General features: G+C 45.3%; 1 protein-coding gene across 1 annotated transcript in view; it reads right to left on the minus strand.

The window, feature by feature from the left end:
* The window catches only part of RASAL3 (RAS protein activator like 3), a 55,930-nt gene that overhangs the window by 19,275 nt on the left and 18,431 nt on the right, over positions 1–18,224 (minus strand). The window contains exons 7-12 of the mRNA XM_026716805.2: positions 9,957–10,062; positions 9,381–9,479; positions 7,459–8,001; positions 7,034–7,178; positions 3,516–3,660; positions 2,102–2,338 (exon numbers count right to left, since the gene is read on the minus strand). Coding sequence (XP_026572590.1) covers positions 2,102–2,338; positions 3,516–3,660; positions 7,034–7,178; positions 7,459–8,001; positions 9,381–9,479; positions 9,957–10,062 — 1,275 coding nt within the window. The remainder of the gene's footprint in view (positions 1–2,101; positions 2,339–3,515; positions 3,661–7,033; positions 7,179–7,458; positions 8,002–9,380; positions 9,480–9,956; positions 10,063–18,224) is intronic.

Below are 18,224 nucleotides of genomic sequence, written 5' to 3' on the forward strand. Positions count from 1 at the left end.
TGAGCCAATAGTATGCAGTGGTAGCCAAAAAAGCCAATGCAATCCTAAATTGCCTTAACAGAGGGATACAATCAAGATTAAATAAGGTACTAATACTACTCTATATAGCCTTATAAAGCCACACCTAGAGTACTGCATCCAGTTTTGTTTACCACACTATAAAAAAGATGTTGAGACTCTAGAAAGACAGAAGATACAGATTAACAGAGTTGGAAGAGGCCCTGTAGTCCTCATCTAGTCCAACTCCCGCCCCCATCCCTAAATAGACTCTACACCATTTTTGACAGATGGTAGTCCAGTCTCTTTCTGAAAGATTCCAGCAATGAAGCTGCCACAACTTCTGAAAGCAAGCCGAGTGGAAGGTTGGAAGGTTCTATTTGATTCTATTCTGTTCTGTTCTATTCTATTGGAAACACAGGACTCGTTCTCACTCTCTCACACACACAGACACACACAAATCACAGGCACTATTTTCTAGATTAGGAGTTCTGGGATTTTTTAAAAAAGTAATAGTTTCTGTGACTGAAAACAATTGGAACTGCCCCCTCCCCCGACCTTGTTCCTCATAAGGCCACTATAAGTCTAAGAAGAACCCAGCTAGATTAAACAAACATCCCAGCTATTCAGCACATCTTTAATGTTGTGCTGTGCCAACCAGAGGTTGATGGGAAACTCCCAAAGCAAGGACAAAGCAAGGGCAATCCTACAATTGTGGATGTAGCAGGTGATCTACAATTGTATAGATTTAAAAGAGAGCAGAGAAACTCATGGACAATGGAGACCAATAATGGCTATCTATTTGAATTACCTGGAAGAAAAAATATCATTATGACTGCAATGCCAACATAGTCATATGGAGCTAAGTACACTTTAGCATGGTTAAAGATTCAGGTAATCAGATTTAAATTATTGTACATTATATCATTATTAAAAGGTAGGAGACCTCAAAATCCTGATTGCCAATTCATTAAAATAGGACTATCATTTTTCTTGTATTTTTTTTCCCTACATCCCCACTTTAAAAGTGTTTTTCTGACATCTTGGACTGATATTAGTTATGAGGATTTTTTAAAATTGTACTTTGCTATGTTATACATTAAATTAAACAATAATCATATTTTTGCATTGTTTCATACAGGGGTGGGATTCAATTTTTTTAACAACCAGTTTTGTGGGTGTGGTTTAGGTGGTGGGCATGGCTTGGTGGTCATATTATTGGCTGGGTGTGGCCAACTCAATATCACTCACATTGAGGCACGCATCTCCTCGCCTGGCCTCTCATGAATGTGGGGATGTTGCAACAGTCGTAAGTGTGAAAAATGGTCGTAAGTCACTTTTTTCAGTACCATTGTAACTTTGAATGGTCATTCCACACAAACAAAGTACCAGCAAAGGAGGGGAAAAAAACTCCAGAGAGGTTCCAGAGACAGGAAGTCTAGTTCTGCCAAGAATGTAAAAGGGGTTAACAGAGAGGCAGTTTCTGTAAGCAACACCAGAATGTTTCCTTCCTGCCTTCCTTTCAGGATTAGGCCAGTAATTTCTTCTAACAACCAGTTCTCTGAACTGCTTAGAATGTTAACAACCGGTTCTAGCGAATAGATGCGAACTGGTAGAATCCCACCCCTGGTTCCATAGTTGGAAAGTCTGTTTCCCCCAGATGCCTTTTCAAAATCTGCTCTGTCTTCTGCACCTTCTGCATATGCTCACAGAAGCATATAATGTCATTGCTCTGATTATCAATGCACTCCTTGTTATAGAACAGGCTAGAATCATAGAATCAAAAAGCTGGAAGGGACTCAAAGGTCTTCTAGTCCAACCCTATGCCCAGGGCAGAGGTGGTATTCAGCAGGTTCTGACCAGTTCTGGAGAACCGGTAGTGGACGTTTTTGCCAGAGAACTGGCAAATACCACCTCTGACTGGAGATTTTACAGTGTCCTTCCCTGCCATGCCCACCAAGCCATGCCCACAGAACCGGTAGTAAAAAAATATATGAATCCCACCACTGGGCCACTGTCCTATCTGTCCTATCTTTTTTTGTAGCACTAGTTTGTATTTGAGGTCAAGTGTCTAGAATTTCGAACCAGGGACATGGTTACTTACGTGGTGAAATTAGCCAGATTCTGAATAACCTTGGCCACCAGCGTGAGGGTGCGGGAGGTGGTGTCATCGGGATATTTCTGTGTGAGGCCAAAAAGGCTGGGGGACATAATGGCTGGACAAAGGAAGCGCAAGAATAGAGAAGCAGAGACAAGTCGCTGGCCAATGTCCACCTTCCCCCGCAACTGGCACTCCTCTTGCCACGCTGTGAAGATCTCGCTAAGCTCAGCTGGAAAGGAACTGCAAAGAGAAAGATGACAGGCTGAAAGAAGGCCTAAAGGTATATTAGTGACCACTGATCTACACAATTGTTACAGCCATATCTTCTGGCTAAACAACCTTGCCTGGATATATTGAATTCTGTTTCAGAGTATGCTTGGGTCTGGATGGAGTGACCAACCACAATTTGCCTATAGCCAGCCTAGGGACTTTGCTCAGAAACATTTGAGGATCTCACTTGTAGCCAATTCAACTTATTACTGTAAAGCCATTTTCATATAATCTCACATGAAGGTGTTATGACTCCCCTTCGAAATTCAAACAAACAAAACAGAAAGCAGCCATTTCACAATTAAATCAAACGGAAAGAAGTCTTACAAGATAACGGCTGGCAGAAACCACAGCATAAATCTTTACTCTGTCTGGCAAACCAGTCCTGGCAATAAATCTCCAGCCTCAGAGCTCTTTGCTGTAACGTCTTCACTCAAATAGTTATTTTGTTCCTGGCAAAATGTACCAGCCCAGCTGTGTCCTTTTATACTCATTAAGGCAACGTGCTAATTTACTGACTTGCTCTTCTCATTCGCTCCAGCTGATTTTGCCTTTTCAACCGTCTTCTATTTTTTACATTTAACCACAAATTTTCCAAGTTCTCATCTCCACTAGAAGACTCTCTCAAAACTTCCCTGTCAGCCATTCCTGGCTGTTGATCAGATAAGGAACCAGAGGAGGTCAAAGGTCCTGACAATTCTAATACATCAGGTCTGTTGTCCTTTGTCACGTCCATCTCCTCATCCTGGTTATCAGTCCAATCAGTAAGCCAGGCCGGCTCATATTGTTCTGCCATGACCTCTTCACTTGAACTCATATCAATCACAGGAGCTGAATCCAAGCCCGGAGCCACAACATGAAGGTGAGCTACTTAAACTAAGATAAGGGTAAATTGCAAATGTATACTCATTATACTTAACTTTACTTGCTAAACCTATTCCTAGCAGAACAGCCCATTTTTCTAGTTCATTTGGGCCTATAGGCTGTGTGCTAGATGAGCCATCAAAGATCCTAGATCAGGCCCTTTTGATTCAGCCATTTGGGAAATCAGCAGCCCAGAAATCCTTCTACAAAGCAAACCTGGCCTCCACAGTGGTGGCAAGAGAGAAAACTCCCTGACCACCCTGGCTGATACTCAAGTACGCACCTGCTGGACATAGCAATCCTTAGGAAGACCTCTTTGCAGAGTTGTTGCAGATGGTTGCGATTCCTAGCCAGGTCACGGGGAGGGCATTTGCTTGGGTCCACTTCACAGCAATCCTCCAAAAAGTTTGGCTTGATTATAATATCACCTGTGAGACATTCCCCCATAAGTTACTATTAGGTGACTGGCATGGCATAGATGCTTGCAGAGCCACAGTTCTGAGTCACAACCCACAATTGTATTTCTAACTTAGTTTCTTGCCTCCAATTAGAAACATTGACAGATTCTTTGATGAGCCTATCATTCAGGGGTGGGATTCAAATTTCTTACCAACTGGTTTTGTGGGCATGGCCTAATTTGTGGGTTTGTCTTGGTGGTCATGTGACTGGGTGGGCGTGGCTTGCTGACTGGGTGTTGCTTTGTGGTCACGTGATTGGCTGGGTGTGGCTAGGTGGTCATGTGATTGGGGTGGGAAGGGTAGGTGGCCATGTGATGGGCAAACCAAATATAAGTGGTCCCCGCTTAATGGCCAGCTGCTTAGCAAGTGTTTCAGGGGTGGAATGCTACCGGTTCAGCCCAGTTCTATAGAACCAGTAGCTCTGAAGAATAGCAGACACTGAACCGGTTCGGTGCGACAACCTTTTGGTCATCTGTTTGGCTCAACCACCCATCCGTGCTCTTGGCTGTTCTTTATTTCCTGCTTTTTCAACCTCAGCTGCTTTGCATGGCACAGCTGAGCTTGAAAAAGCAGAAAAGAAGAGAATTTTCAAATGCTGCCCACCTGTGCGCATTTGAAACATACTCTAACCAAATCGGTAATGCACTCTGACCACAAAACGCACTCTGATTGAACCAGTAGTAACACTGGTTGAATCCCACCCCTGAAGTGTTCTAATTTATGACTTACCTCCCCAGAGCTACTTGACCTGTTTTTGGTGTTTTGACAGCCACGCACACACACACACACACACACACACACACACACACACACACACACACTTACTTATGACCAGTTACAACATCCCACATAGTCTTGTGACTGAGGTTTTCTATATTTTTTGCCAGTTTCCAACAATTCCTTCTGGTTTCCGGTTAAAAATGCCCATTGGGGAAAATGGACTTGTTTAATAACCAGTATTTGCTTAATGACCACAAGGTTCGCTTAATGACCATGATGTTTGACTAACCTAGAGGTCTGCAACCTTAAACACTCAAAGAGCCATTTTTCTATTTTCTTTTAAACAGGTATCTCCGTCTCTTTCTTTCTTATCCTATCTTCCTTCTTTCCTTCCCAACCCCATTCCTCCCCACACCCTATTTTGTGTTGGCTTCCCAGCCAAGTACTAACCAGGTCTGATCCTGTTTAGCTTTCTAAAATCAGCCTACTGAAATAAATACCAAACTAAACTGCCCAATAATTTACCTACCATCACTACCTTGCACCTGATTTCAGTGTAAATAGCCAATCTGCAGAATTACTAAATTTTGCTAGGCATCTGCTACATGTTATTTTCTCTTCCTTGATAATCTTGTCTTAGCTGGGAAAAACAGTCTGGAGTCACTAGCGAAAGCAGCTCAGCACAAAGAAAAGTCATGCGTCTCGTCTCCCCATATTCCTTTCTCTGCAAACAGTCTTGTCCCCTCCTCCTCATTTAAAGATGGTGTGAGAGGCTGCTCGCTGAGAGAGGAATATGGAGAGATGCACGACTTTTCTCTGTGCCAAGAGGGCTGCTTTCTCTCTCTCTCAACTCCACTCTTGGCATGCAAAAAAGTTGGTGGGAGCAGCAGTTGAGGTGGTAAGTCACCCGTCCCAGGGCTCACGCTCACCATACCTGCGGGGGCGGGGGGAAATGCAGTGGCAGCGAGGTGGCAATGGTGATGGCAGCAAGGAAGGCAATGGCAATTCTGATGGTGTCAGAGTTTCTAGAACCAGCTCCCCCTCCCGCCATCCATACGGCCACACATGTGATGCATCAGGACTTCCAGGCTCTGCTCCCTGCAGCTGCTGTCAGCTGTCCCAGACTCGATCAAGGGGTGCCTTGCTGACATGAGCCTCTCCACATGTTCCTTACTGCTGGTCTTGCTGGGAGAGCAAGAGAGTTTTTCCTGGCATAATGAAAAGCTTGCAAGTCCCCCTCGCATCGGAAATGGTTCCTGAGCAGCAGAGAGAAGCAGGATTCAACCTGGCTGCTTCTCTGCTTCCCGGGAGCCATTTCCAATGGGAGGGGGACTTGCAAGCTTTTTGCTGTGCCAGGAAACTCTCTTGCTCTCCCAGCTGGAGCATCAGGTGAGAGAAGCAGCCGCTGACCTTGCCAGAGCCTATACGAACCTCTCCACATGTTCCCCAGTGGAAGGCAAGTGGTGGGAGAAAGGCAACCGGCAGTGGCAGCAAAAGGCAAGTGGGGGGAGAAAAGGTGACCGGTGTCGGCGGCAAAAGGCAAGTGAGGGGGGGGAGGTGACCAGCTGTGGCAGATCGGCGACCGGGGCTTGCAGAGCCTCACTCACCCAGGGAGATCAGTTCAGGCAGGGATGCAGTGGAAGGCAGGAAGCAATGGCTGGCCTGGCGAGCACACAAAAGCAGGTTTCAGGCAGCAGTGTCACACATGTGCACGATGTTGCGCATGCATGATAAGGACTGACTGTGCAGGGAATGGAGAAGCGGGCAGAGAGGAGCAGGGCCAGCCAGAGGCCCGATTTACCAGTTTTCTGAACTATAGAGAATCATAACAACCAGTTCTACTGAACCAGTCTGAACTGATACACTCCCACCCTTGCTATCATTGCATATTAAAGACATAATGATAATCATATTCTAGCAATGCTAGTGATGAATTTAGCTAGTTTTTCAGGGTCCCTCCAAATTGTAAAGAACCAAAGCAGTGGGAGATGGTTACTACCTTGTTTCCCCAAAAATACAACCTACCCTGAAAGTAAGTCCTAGCTTGATTTTTATACATGTGCCCAATATAAACCCTACCCCCCCAAATAAGGTCTAATTAAGATCCCACCCAATCCAGGGTGCAAGGGTAAAAATTAAGCTAGGGTGGGGATGTGGGATATGGAGCTGCCCCCCTACTACCTTTGGACAGATGTAGCCAGGCCTTGTACACACCGACACCTGCCTTGCCAGCCCATTTCTTCTGCAGCTGGCAAGGCTGGCAAGACCTCTGAAGGCCTTTGTAGCTGATAACAAAGCTCTGGATCAATCCGGAGCTCTGTTATTGGCTGCAGAGGCCTTCAGGAAAACCTTATCGGCTGCAGAAGTTCCTGAAGGCCTTTGACAGCTAAAAGGAGGCCAGGGGTGATGCGCACAAGTGAGGTTAGTCACTGGATGAGAACTGGTGCCTTTTTGGTGGCAAAAAAATATAAAAGACAGGGTCTTATTTTCGGGGAAACATGGTATCAGACATAGATTTCTCTTACCATCTTGAATCACCTTATGTACCATGTAACAATTATAGGCACTAACCCTCATTGCATTTTTCTTAGTGTTATAAAGCAGAGTTTCTAAATTAACTTACTTAATGTGGCCAGCAGGTATGGGCTTCCCACCAGCTTCATGTACTCATCAATGGCCTTGGTGGCTAACGTATTTTCACGAAAAATCAAAGCTTCCCGGTCATCAAAACGGTCCAGCTCGGCTACACCTAAGTCAATAAGAAAATCCTGCAATGAAGATGGGAAGGGAGTCAGTAGAATAAATCGGATCCTGTTCTGTGTTCATATTTAAACTCTGCTTTCAACCAGCTCAGGATATTAGGGAAAGGGTAAAATGATACCAGGTTTTTCTCCTGTGGACCTGAGAGTCACCTTAGCAACTAAAAGAATAATCCCACAACACCAGGTGATCTAGCAATAAAACAGCCCATGCGGGGAAAATCAGCACAGCAGCATGAAGAAAATTCTGATGATGAATCTGGATATCAGGTTGTTTCCTAAATGATACCTTGGCTTTGCCTGTGCTTTGCAAGACCCGCACTAGGACACTCATCAGCTCTTCCTTGTCTCTGGCACTGAGGCTGGGCTCCAATGAAGCACATAACTCTTGATAATGGAAAGTGAGATATTCAGCAAATTCTTTGTACTGTACAATGGGCAACACTTTGAAATTGCAGTATCGTCCTCGGAGTCGAAGGGTGGGCATGTCTGGCTTCTCTTTGCCCAGTGGGTACCATCTCTCCAAGGGCTGGTGCATAGCAGCCAGCTCCTTTAGGGGAACAGACATACTGGAAATGTGGCTCTCCTTTGGCCACAGCCCTTCTTCTTCCTGTACCAGGCAGACCTGTAGTTCCACAGCTGGTGGAAGAGTCTTGAGGTCAAAGTGCTCGCCCCAGAAGAGAGTTCCTATGGGACTGGCTTGCTTGGCTGTTGTGCGGGCATACAGGACCCCATCCAATTGGATTTCACAGTGGTAGTGCTTCCTGGGTGACAAGTGTCGGGCTTCATATACCCAGAGACTTAACCTGTGTTCCATCCGTTGGCAGTTGTCCTGGAAAATAGATGCATGGGATAAGATTAAGAGCTTGGATTGGATGCAGAACAAGATGTGTTACTGTTCTGACCAAGGCTTTCTGAGACAGTAACAATCACACGCTTAGTCCCCAAAACCCTCTTTTTATTTTAACGGCTGTGAATTATATTCACAAACAGTTTGTGAATAGTCCAACAGAAGTCTGCCACAGTCTTTTGGGGATAAGGCTGATAATCACCACCTTTATCTCCCTTGAAATGCTGCCAATGACTAAGTTGCCAATTAGCTGCACAAGGCCAAATGGAACACAAAGTCAACACGGAGCTTCAGAGTTTAAACCAAACAGAACAAACAAAACTGCTCCAGCAAAGGCTCAAAACTGCTCTTCCTTTATGTCTTATGGGAGGGGCCAAGCCTTACTCCCAAGTCACCCCTTTTGTCTTAACTGTTCTTGCCTTCTGGCAGCTCTGCACAAGTGTGCACTGGGAACAGGCTCCCCCTGTTCCTCTGCCTCGCTGATGTCAGATTCTGGAGGCTCTAGAGTCAGCAGATAACTCTCACATGGCCCTGGTCCCATCTCTGTGTTGGATGCAGATCCCTCATCCGAGTCCTCCCCAAACTCCAGGACTGGCCCATGTTCCTCCCCACTGTCTGACTCCACTGCCAGCACCACAGGCCTCCAGCAGACTACAACAGTTACAACTTGCGCAGTGTGGCACCTTTTTTGATGTGTTGGACTGCAATTCCTATGAAATCCACACTTCTACCATAAGTACTGAAGAAAACTGTTATTAAATGCAGGAAATCAGGAATCCAGGCAGTTCAAATGAATAAGTTAATTGTACACTAAAGCTCTTTAACAATCTGAACTACTAATGGTCAAAGCAAATTGGTGGTAGATCAGAGTCAATGGAATTCAAGGTGCGATAGATTTAAATCTCTTATGGGCATGAAGGGCCTTGAGACTGATGAGGTGTTTGACTCTTCCTTGAGCTCAACCAGGTCATCTCCTACAACTATGTGGCAATACACAAAACTTTTAGATATGAAGGTGAAGTCACAAAGAAAAGTCAAGAAACAAACAGGATTAGATCCAGAGCAGATGAACTACAAAAATTAAGGATTTGCTGGTGAGAATAGTGGGTAGACAGACTGGGGGGGGGGCTGTCAGTGCTTACAAGCACTGCCAGCTCTTTATGACTTTTTGGTCCTAAAGACTAAAATTTCTGCTTTGGATGAATGATTGAGATAAGAACAGAGACCATGGCAGTAGACAAATAAGGAAGATTTTTTTATAAGGAGAAGATATAGGGAGAAAGAAAGTGGTGTGGGTGAAAGGAATTTCCTATGGAAAAGTATGTCCATTTTATGAACAGTACAAGTCAAGACTGCTTTACCATACTGGGCTGAACAGCTTGACGTAAGTTCTCCATCCAATGGGTTCTCTCAGCAGCAGATGAACAACTAAAGCAGTAGCGTTTCCCAGCCCTCAGGACCTAAGAGAGGAGAACTCTAGTTAAGACATGCCCTGCGACAGGCTGATCTGTTCTATCATTCAAGGGTCAGGATTAACAAAGTGAGGGAGCAGCATTTCAGCTGCTTACGGCATTATTCATGACCACGTGGCATTCATGTAATATAATCTTGAGATACCAGACTAAGCTGGTTTACCAAAACTATCAGAGAGCAGAGGGCACTTACGTTTATGCAGCTCAGGCAGCAAAATGTTTTGGGCTGCAGATGTTCTGTGACAAAGGGTATACTGGACAAGTTAAGCCTTTTATAGGCTTTTATAGATTCTGGCAGCAAGAACTTCCAGAAATCTTTCATCTAGCCGGAACAACTTTATGGATGAATGGAGTATAAACAGATTGAGTTTCAATCTGAAGGTAGGTGAATCTCCAGGACTCTCAGAATGCAGAATTATTTCATTACTGAATCAAGTGATGAAATAATATATCATTATTCTATACCTCAAAACAGTGCTGCTCTTCTACAAGGCTGCTATGAAGTGGTCGGATCAAGACATCTTTCTCATTGCTCAGGTCCAGGGTCAGAGCTCGGCCAGGCAAGGCCTCCCTGTAGGAAGCAACAGAAAGGTCAGGACAGAATAAGAAATAGAATGGGTCCAACTCCAGTGCACTTGTAAACATCAATCTGTCAGAGTTCCAGCAAAACCAAACTCCAACCAAAAACTCTGGGGCAGGCATTTTCTCAAAGTTTATTTTTATTGGAAAAGTCGTACTGGCACATCTAGGAAAACCCAAATCTGAGAGTTCCAGGTTTTCCCTCAGTAACTCAAAAGTCAAAATCCAATCCCTGTGTCAGAGTGTTTGCAGTGTGACTACTATTGTGAGACAACCCAGCACACAGAGGTTTTGCCTTTTAACAGTGGTTTATATACAAGACAGCTATATACATACATATATGTGGTAGGCAAATACCTGGCAAGGCATCAATCTTCTTTACTCTGCATGGAGAACCACAATGGAGACAGAACACAAGGAGAGAGGGATATGCCCTCTCATGGCTGCCTTTATATAGACAGCTTCTTGAAGTGATAAAGCCTTGTGAGACCCATCCTCAGTCTTAAAACAGCAATAACCGAGCTGCTTCATCCTCATTGCATCAACCTTACAGCAGCTAGTCAGCTATTAAATCTCAAATACTTTTAACACCCTACACCTATCAGTCCATCACATGGTCCAATCACCATCTGTCCCAACTTGAGACATCCCTTCAACCACTCCTTCTCCAGGTGCAGGAATAACATGACCTTGATCGAAAAGAAGAATGCTATTATGTCTAACTACTAACACTCTAAAAATCCCCCCTCCTATTTTCCCAGGCACAGGAATATGGCAGCATGGAAGCTTCTGGTGTTAATATGGCTTCCAAAGCTGACAGGCATCCCCCCATGAAGAAACCAACACATCCTGGAAAATAAAATAGACAAAACACAATAAGGAGTTAATGAATTGTCCACCAAACCACTTTAACCCCTTCTCCCCCCTCCAGGAGGAACTTTGGCTTGTCAGGAAATTTATCATGAAATTGTTTAACTAATCTATCAGCCTTGACATCCCAACTTTTCACCCAATAGCTTCTCATGAAAGGTATCCTTTCTAATGAACTACATATTGTAACCAGCCCCTTTAAAATTGAGAATCGAGAATCTTTTTAACTTCATAATGTGTTTCACCTTGTACTACTACAGGCTTTGGAGGAGCAGCAGGTATAGGTCTTAAAGTAGAACCTATGGCTGGTTTTAATAGGCTGCTGTGGAATTTCGGGATGTATTTTCTACTTTCACTATAGGAAAAAGACTAAGGAATTTTGGTTCAAGTTTTTTACTTGGTAACCTTAATTGTAGGTACTTAGTTGACAAATACACTTTGTCTCCCACTTGGAATGGTGATTGGAGAGACCGGTGCTTGTCTGCTTGGTTTTTTTATACTCATCAGCTGCTTCTGCTAAAGCTTTCTTTGTATTTTCCCACCCTTTCTTTAATGAGTCCATCCATTTTCAGGATTCCAGCAGTTACCCCAATTAAATCATGAGTCTCAAGCCAAACTTCCAATATTTCAAAAGGATTTATTGGGAGTTAACAAGTCCGATACTGCTTGGGTGTAGTCAACTCTGACACACATAATTCATTGTCACCCTTGACCCTGGTTTTCCCCCACACCTGGGTATATCATAATTCATATTCTCCAATGGGACACATCCATAGCCAAGAGTAATCAGTCATGTTCTCCAGTTAGAATTTTGTGCGGCAGAAATTTTAATCACCTAGTTACTATCTTTGAAAACTATTCATGGAATACACTTTTGATTTCCAAGCTGCTGCACTGCTCCCCCCTCCCTTTCTGTTGGCAACTCTAAAAAGACCATACAAATATTTTATGAGTTGACATTTGGCTCCTCTCGCTTCTTGAAGATGACCTGTACAACACAAAAAGGAAACAAATTTATTGCAGGTATAGGACAGGATTGCGAACCTCCCCCAGGCTTGGTTGGGTTTTCTGCATGGAACCTTGTCACAAGGCAATCACCTTGGACATTCCTATTCTTTACCCAAGATGCCTCTGATAAGGGGTAGCCCTTCCATTTCATTAAATATTGGAGTTGTCTCCTGTGCCACCTGGAATTGAGGATTCACTGCACCTCATAATGGGTTTGGCCTCCTATGACCATGGGGTCTGGGGGCTAATGAGGTAGGGACCTCAGGGTTGATTCCACCATAGGTTTCAAGAGGCTGCTATGTATTTTCCCTAACAATTGGGGCAACTTCAGTTGCAACGTGACTGGGTTGATGACCTTTACTATGGGGGATGGTCCCATGGACTTTGGCCCCAATTTCTTGCTAGGGAGTCTTAACTTCAGGTATTTGGTGGAGAGGTAGACCTTCTCCCCCACCTGGAATGGCTGTTGTGGGGCTTGGTGTTTGTCTGCCTGTCTCTTATAGCTATATGCCGCTTTTGCCAGTGCTTTTTTGACATTCTCCCAAGTTGCTTTCAGCATTGATATTCAATCAGTCAGGCTGACTGAGGAGAGGGGATTCCCTTGGATACTCAGGCATTGGGACGAAGTCCATACCACTCACTACTTTAAAGGGGGTTAGTCCCATGCTACTGTGAACAGCATTATTGTACGCAACCTCCGTGAAAGGCAGGAGGTCCACCCAATTGGATTGCTGATAATTCACGTAGCCTCTACCATGGCATTCAATCTCTCTGCCCCCCCCCCCATTGGTACTTGGATGAAAAGCTAAGCTAAGGCCCTGGGATGACCCAATAATCCGCAGGAACTCCCTCCAAAATTTGCCTGTGAACTGGACCCCTCTGAGATAATTCTCCGTGGTACTCCATGTAGGTTGTAGATGTGTTTCAAAAGCAGCTTCGCTAACTCGTGGGCTGAGGGTAATCCGCTGCATGGTATGAAATGTGTCTGTTTGGAAAATAAGTCTATTACAGTCCAGATCACCATGTTTCCTCCCCTTTTTGGCAACTCCACTATGAAATCCATTGTGATCTCCTCCCATGGCCTCACTGATTCTGCTACCATCTGTAGCAGTCCGGGGGGTTTCCTGGTCATTTTTTCATTGTCATGCAAATGGTGCAACTCTTCACATAACTGTCCACGTCTTTCTTTATGCTGGGCCACCAGAATTGCCTCTGAGCTAAGTGTAAAGTCTTTAAGAACCCGAAGTGGCCTGCCAATTTGGCATCGTGGCTCCTCTGAAGGACTAGATCAGTGGTTCCCAAAGTGGGTGGTACCCTTGTGCGGCAAGCCTTGCCAAGCCTGGGGGGGGGGAGAAGTGGGAGGTGACGGAAAGGGGGCGCCTTAGCTTGCAGGCTGCCCTCTCCAGTGGAAGCAGTGAAGGCAGGCCAGAAGGCCCAAAAGCAAAATCCTCCCAAGGCGCGCAGTGGAAGGGGTGGGTGGTCCAGCATTAGGGCCCCCTTCCCCAGAGGAGAACAAGGGAGCACGCCGCTGCCACACAGCCTCTGCCTCTGCAGCCAGCTGGGCTTGCGCACAGGATGCGGGTGAGTGCAGCTGTGGCTCTCCAAGGTGCGTGGCTTGGTTCGGTTCAGCTCTAAGTGGCCAGCCTGGACCTAGAACCTAGCCTCCCTCTGCAGCCCAGTTCTTCCAACCAAGCCCTGCGCTTGCTTGCTTGCTTGCTTACTTTCCAAGTGATCATTCCCACTGCCTCTGCTGGTCTGGGCTGCTTCCACAAGCCTTCCTCCTGCCAGGCAGAGCATAAAGATGGGCGGAGCACTTCCCCGAAGTTGGGAGTCTCTGAGCATGTGCAGAGCACCTCCCATTGCTTGGCCCGATGGAAATGGACCTTGGGTCAAAGCAAAGAGGGTCAAATCGGCCATATCGCTGCCCCAGGGAGGTTGGCATTGCAAAATCGGATGCCAAAGGAAGAACTGGGGCAGGGGGCTGGAGAAGGGGCAGAGGGGCAGCTGTATTAAGGAGCAGGAAGATCTTAGCCATGGTTTATTGACTAAGCCGGAATCAAACAGCATGCCAAACTCTAACCAGAATGGCTGGGTCTTTCAGCCCATCTTTCTCAACCTTGGCAACTTGTGTGGACTTCAATTCCCACTCTGGCTTTGCTTTTCTTTCCCAAAGTGCCACCGCTGTTGCATTCTTTCTTTCTTTCTTTCTTTCTTTCTTTCTTTCTTTCTTTCTTTCTTTCTTTCTTTCTTTCTTTCTTTCTTTCTTTCTGTCTGTCTGTCTGTCTGTCTGTCCGTCCGTCCATCCATCCATCCAAAAGGACTGCCTACCTACCTGTCTGCCTGCCTTCCTGCCTACCTACCTACCTACCTGCCTGCCTGTCTTTTTTCTGTCTACCTACCTACCTACCTACCAATATAGATCTACCTACCTACCTACCTACTTATATACCAATCTACCTACCTACCTACCCATACATTCATCCAAAAGATCTGCCTGCCTGCCTATCTATCTATCTATCTATCTATCTATCTATCTATCTATCTATCATCTACCTACCTACCTACCTACCTACTTACCTACCTACCTGTCTCTCTCTGTCTTTCTCTCTCTCTCTATCCATCCATCCATGTTTGAAGCGCCAGCCCCGCAGGCACATCAGGAAAGTAGAGCAAAGCCAGTCTGGGAGGGAGGGAGGGAAGGGGAGAGAGAGACCTGACGCATCAGATTGAAATGAGGCCTAGTTTAGACTGAGGCCACATTGAAACATCTTCGCCAGCACAGTGAAACATCTTTGGTTCTATTAAAGGTTTTGTGGACGAAACATGGTCAAGACTATCAGGAAGCTCTCACATTTTGTTGAGGTTTTAAACAGAATCCATTGGACCAGATCTCCACCTTAAAAATTACTTTTCCCCAATGTATTACAGTGCCAATTCTGAAGAAGGCAAAATCAAAATGTATTGGTAAATTACGAGAACACACACACACACACTCCCTTCTAACCCTGCTGGAGCAGGTGATTGCACTAGAATAGATATCTCATTATCTTTCTCCTCCCTCCTTCCCTCCTTCTTTATTTCTTTTTCTTTCTGTCCCTTCGTTCCATTCTCCCCCTCTTTCTTTGTCTGCCCCTTTTTCTTTCTTTCCCTTTTCGCCTTCTTTTCTCTCTCTCTCTTTCCCTCTCTCAGGCTCACCCTATTGACTTGGTGCACCGCTCCACTCAGACTTGCTTGGGCAGGTCCCTCCGGTGCAGTGGGCTCAATGGGTGGACCTGCGGGGCTGGCACCTAGAACGTGGCAGTGGCACACATTTGAAAAGTAGAGCAAACCCAGAGGTTGGTAATTTGGTAATTTTTGCTGCAAAGAATCACAAAAGCTTCTGGGTTGGGCACAAGAAGGGACACACATGTCAATGCCATTCAGCAACATAAAATAAAGAAATACAAATGAAACAAATCAACAAGAATCGGCAAAGCATCTCTGATTAGATTTTATTCACTACTAGAATCTAATCAGAGATGCTTTGCCGATTCTAGTCTAATGACCTGCTCCAGCAGGGTTAGAAGGGTTAGAAGGGAGTGTGTGTGTATGTGTGTGCATGGCTGTCAAAACTCCAAAAACAGGTCAAGTAGCTCTGGGGAGGCCAGTCATAAATTAAAACACTTGCTAAACAACCAGCCATTAAGTGAGGACCACTTGTTTGCCAGTCACCTGGCCACGCCCACCTAGTCACATGACCACTAAACCACACCTACCTGGTCATGTGACCAGCAAGCCATGCCCAGTCAGCAAGCCATGCCAGCCAGTCACGTGACCAACAAGCCACCCCCCACCCAGTCATGTGACCAACAAGTCACACCCTCAAATTAGGCCATGCCTACAGAAATTTGAATCCCATCCATGGGGGGTGGGCACCGAGGATGAGTTTGTAGCATCAAGGGGGCGGTAGACTGAAAAAGTTTGGGAACCACTGGACTAGAGTGTGTAGGGATTCTGGGACATAGAGCTTTGGGCAGCTATTTGGGTAGGGGGGATGAAGCCAGTTGCAACCTCCTTCCTTTCTCATTTATACTGGGGCATGTGAGAGAGGGCATCAGCCAGAAAGTTCTTTCCCCTGGGATGTGTTTTAGCATGAAATCGAATCAGTTGCAGTATTGGGCCCAGCAGACTTCTTTGGGTGATAGTTTTCACAGGGTCCTAAGGGCTTCCAGATTTTTATGGTCAGTCCAAACTTTAAATAGTCTCTGGCCCCCTTCCAGCAGGTGGTGCCAGGTTTGCAGTGCCCACCTTATCACGAAAGCCTCTTTTTCCCATGCAGCCCATCACCTCTCTGTGTCCGTGACCTTATGGGAGGTGTAGGCACAGGGCTTGAGGCTTCCTTGGTCATTTCTTTGGAGTAACACTGCTCCCACTGCCACATCGCTGGCGTCCACTTGAATGATGAAGGATTGTTCGGGGTTAGGATGCTTCAGCACCAGTTCTTTTGCAAACAGTTCTTTCAGTGTTTCGAATGCCTTTTGGCAGGTTAGGTCCCACTGTAGGGGTTGACCCGAGCAGGGTTTCATTCCTGTACTCCCTGTCTTTAGGAGGTCCATCATGGGTTTGTCAATCTTGCAAGAGGGGATGAATTGTTGGTAGAAGTTTGCAAACCGCAGAAAGCTTTGTAGCTGGCTGCGGGTGCAAAGGGCTTGCCAACCCAGAACAGCTTGTACTTTGGTGGAGTCTATCTCTATACCTTTATTGAAAACTCGGTAGCCCAGGTAGTCCAATTGCACATGGTAAAATTCGCATTTTGACAGCTTGATGCACAGATTTAGAAGTTTTTTCAGTACTTGGCGCACTAGGGGTATGGGTCGTCCATCCATCTCAGTGTAGATGAGAACATCATTCAAATAGACAAGTACCCCATTATAAAGATGTTCGTGTGTCGAACTACTAACTATTAATACTCTAAAAATTCCCCATCCTAATTTCCCAGGCACAGGAATGTGTCAGTGTGGAAGCTTCTGTTAATATGGCTTCCAAAGCTGACACAATCATTATCTGGACCTGTTGCTATTCAGAAATTCTTTTCAGATCATCAACTGAGGAAGTCATTGTAGGCCTGCTCTTTCTGCTAGGTTTAGACTAGAATTGAGTGAGGCACCAGAAGAGGAAGAACCCTGTCCAAAGACTCAAAAGATTCTACTACAGTCAACCCCCAACCCTCCCAAACCATCTCCTGGAAAGGAGGCTTTGCTTCAGAATTCAGAGAGTCAGTGACCCTTTGCCTTGTAGACCTGTCAGGATAATTTTTAGAAGCAAAGGCATAGGCATACCTGCACAAAATCCAAAGACCACACTTTGAACCCAGAAGCAGGGGTGGGGTTCTACCAGTTTGCACCTATTCGCTAGAACCAGTTGTTAACATGCTAAGCAGTTCGAAGAAATTACTGGCCTAATCCTGTAAGGAAGGCAGGAAGGAAACATTCTGGTGTTGCTTACAGAAACTGCCTCTCGATTAACACTTATTACATTCTTGGCAGGACTAGACTTCCTGTCTCTGGAATTTCTCTGGAGTTTTTTTCTCCTCCGTTGCTGGTACTTTGCTTGTGTGGAGTGACCATTCAAAGTTACAATGGCTCTGAAAAAAGTGACATGACCATTTTTCACACTTATGACTGTTGCAGCATCCCCACAGTCATGAGAGGCCAGGTGAGGAGATGCATGCCTCGATGTGAATGATGTTGAGTTGGCCACACCCACATGACCACCAAGACATGTCCACCAACTAAGCCATGCCCACAGAACCAGTTGTTAAAAAATTTGAATCCCACCCCTGCCCAGAAGCCTATTTGGGATGAAGAAATGGGAAATGTATTCCAGAACAAGGCCCCTGATGTTAAGTTACAAATGAAGAAAACTGAAAATTACTGTTTGGGCTCAAGACAGAGCTGAAGTAACTGCTGGAATATCACGTGTTCCGGGGACAGCTATGACAGCTATTGCCACATGCTGCCTTAAGGTGGCAGTAAATTAGTAATAATAAAAGAGTAAACATAGCATCCTTTCATGGCATTTTAAGCTATCAGGAAGATATTGATCTAGCAACCTTTTATATGCCATAATAGTTACAGTACTTTATAAAGATGCTTTCAGTCTTAAATTTTAATTTTCTCTTGCACAATTCTCCAATATTTTTCTCTGTTATAAAATATTCAGATCTTTTGTTTTGGGTCAGACTATCAGTTTCCCCAACTGGTACATTTCACATGAACACCCACCACCACCACCAAT

Source organism: Pseudonaja textilis, chromosome 2, assembly GCF_049901715.1.
Source record: "Pseudonaja textilis isolate UNSWEBS1 chromosome 2, rPseTex1.2, whole genome shotgun sequence".
NCBI lineage: Eukaryota > Metazoa > Chordata > Lepidosauria > Squamata > Elapidae > Pseudonaja > Pseudonaja textilis.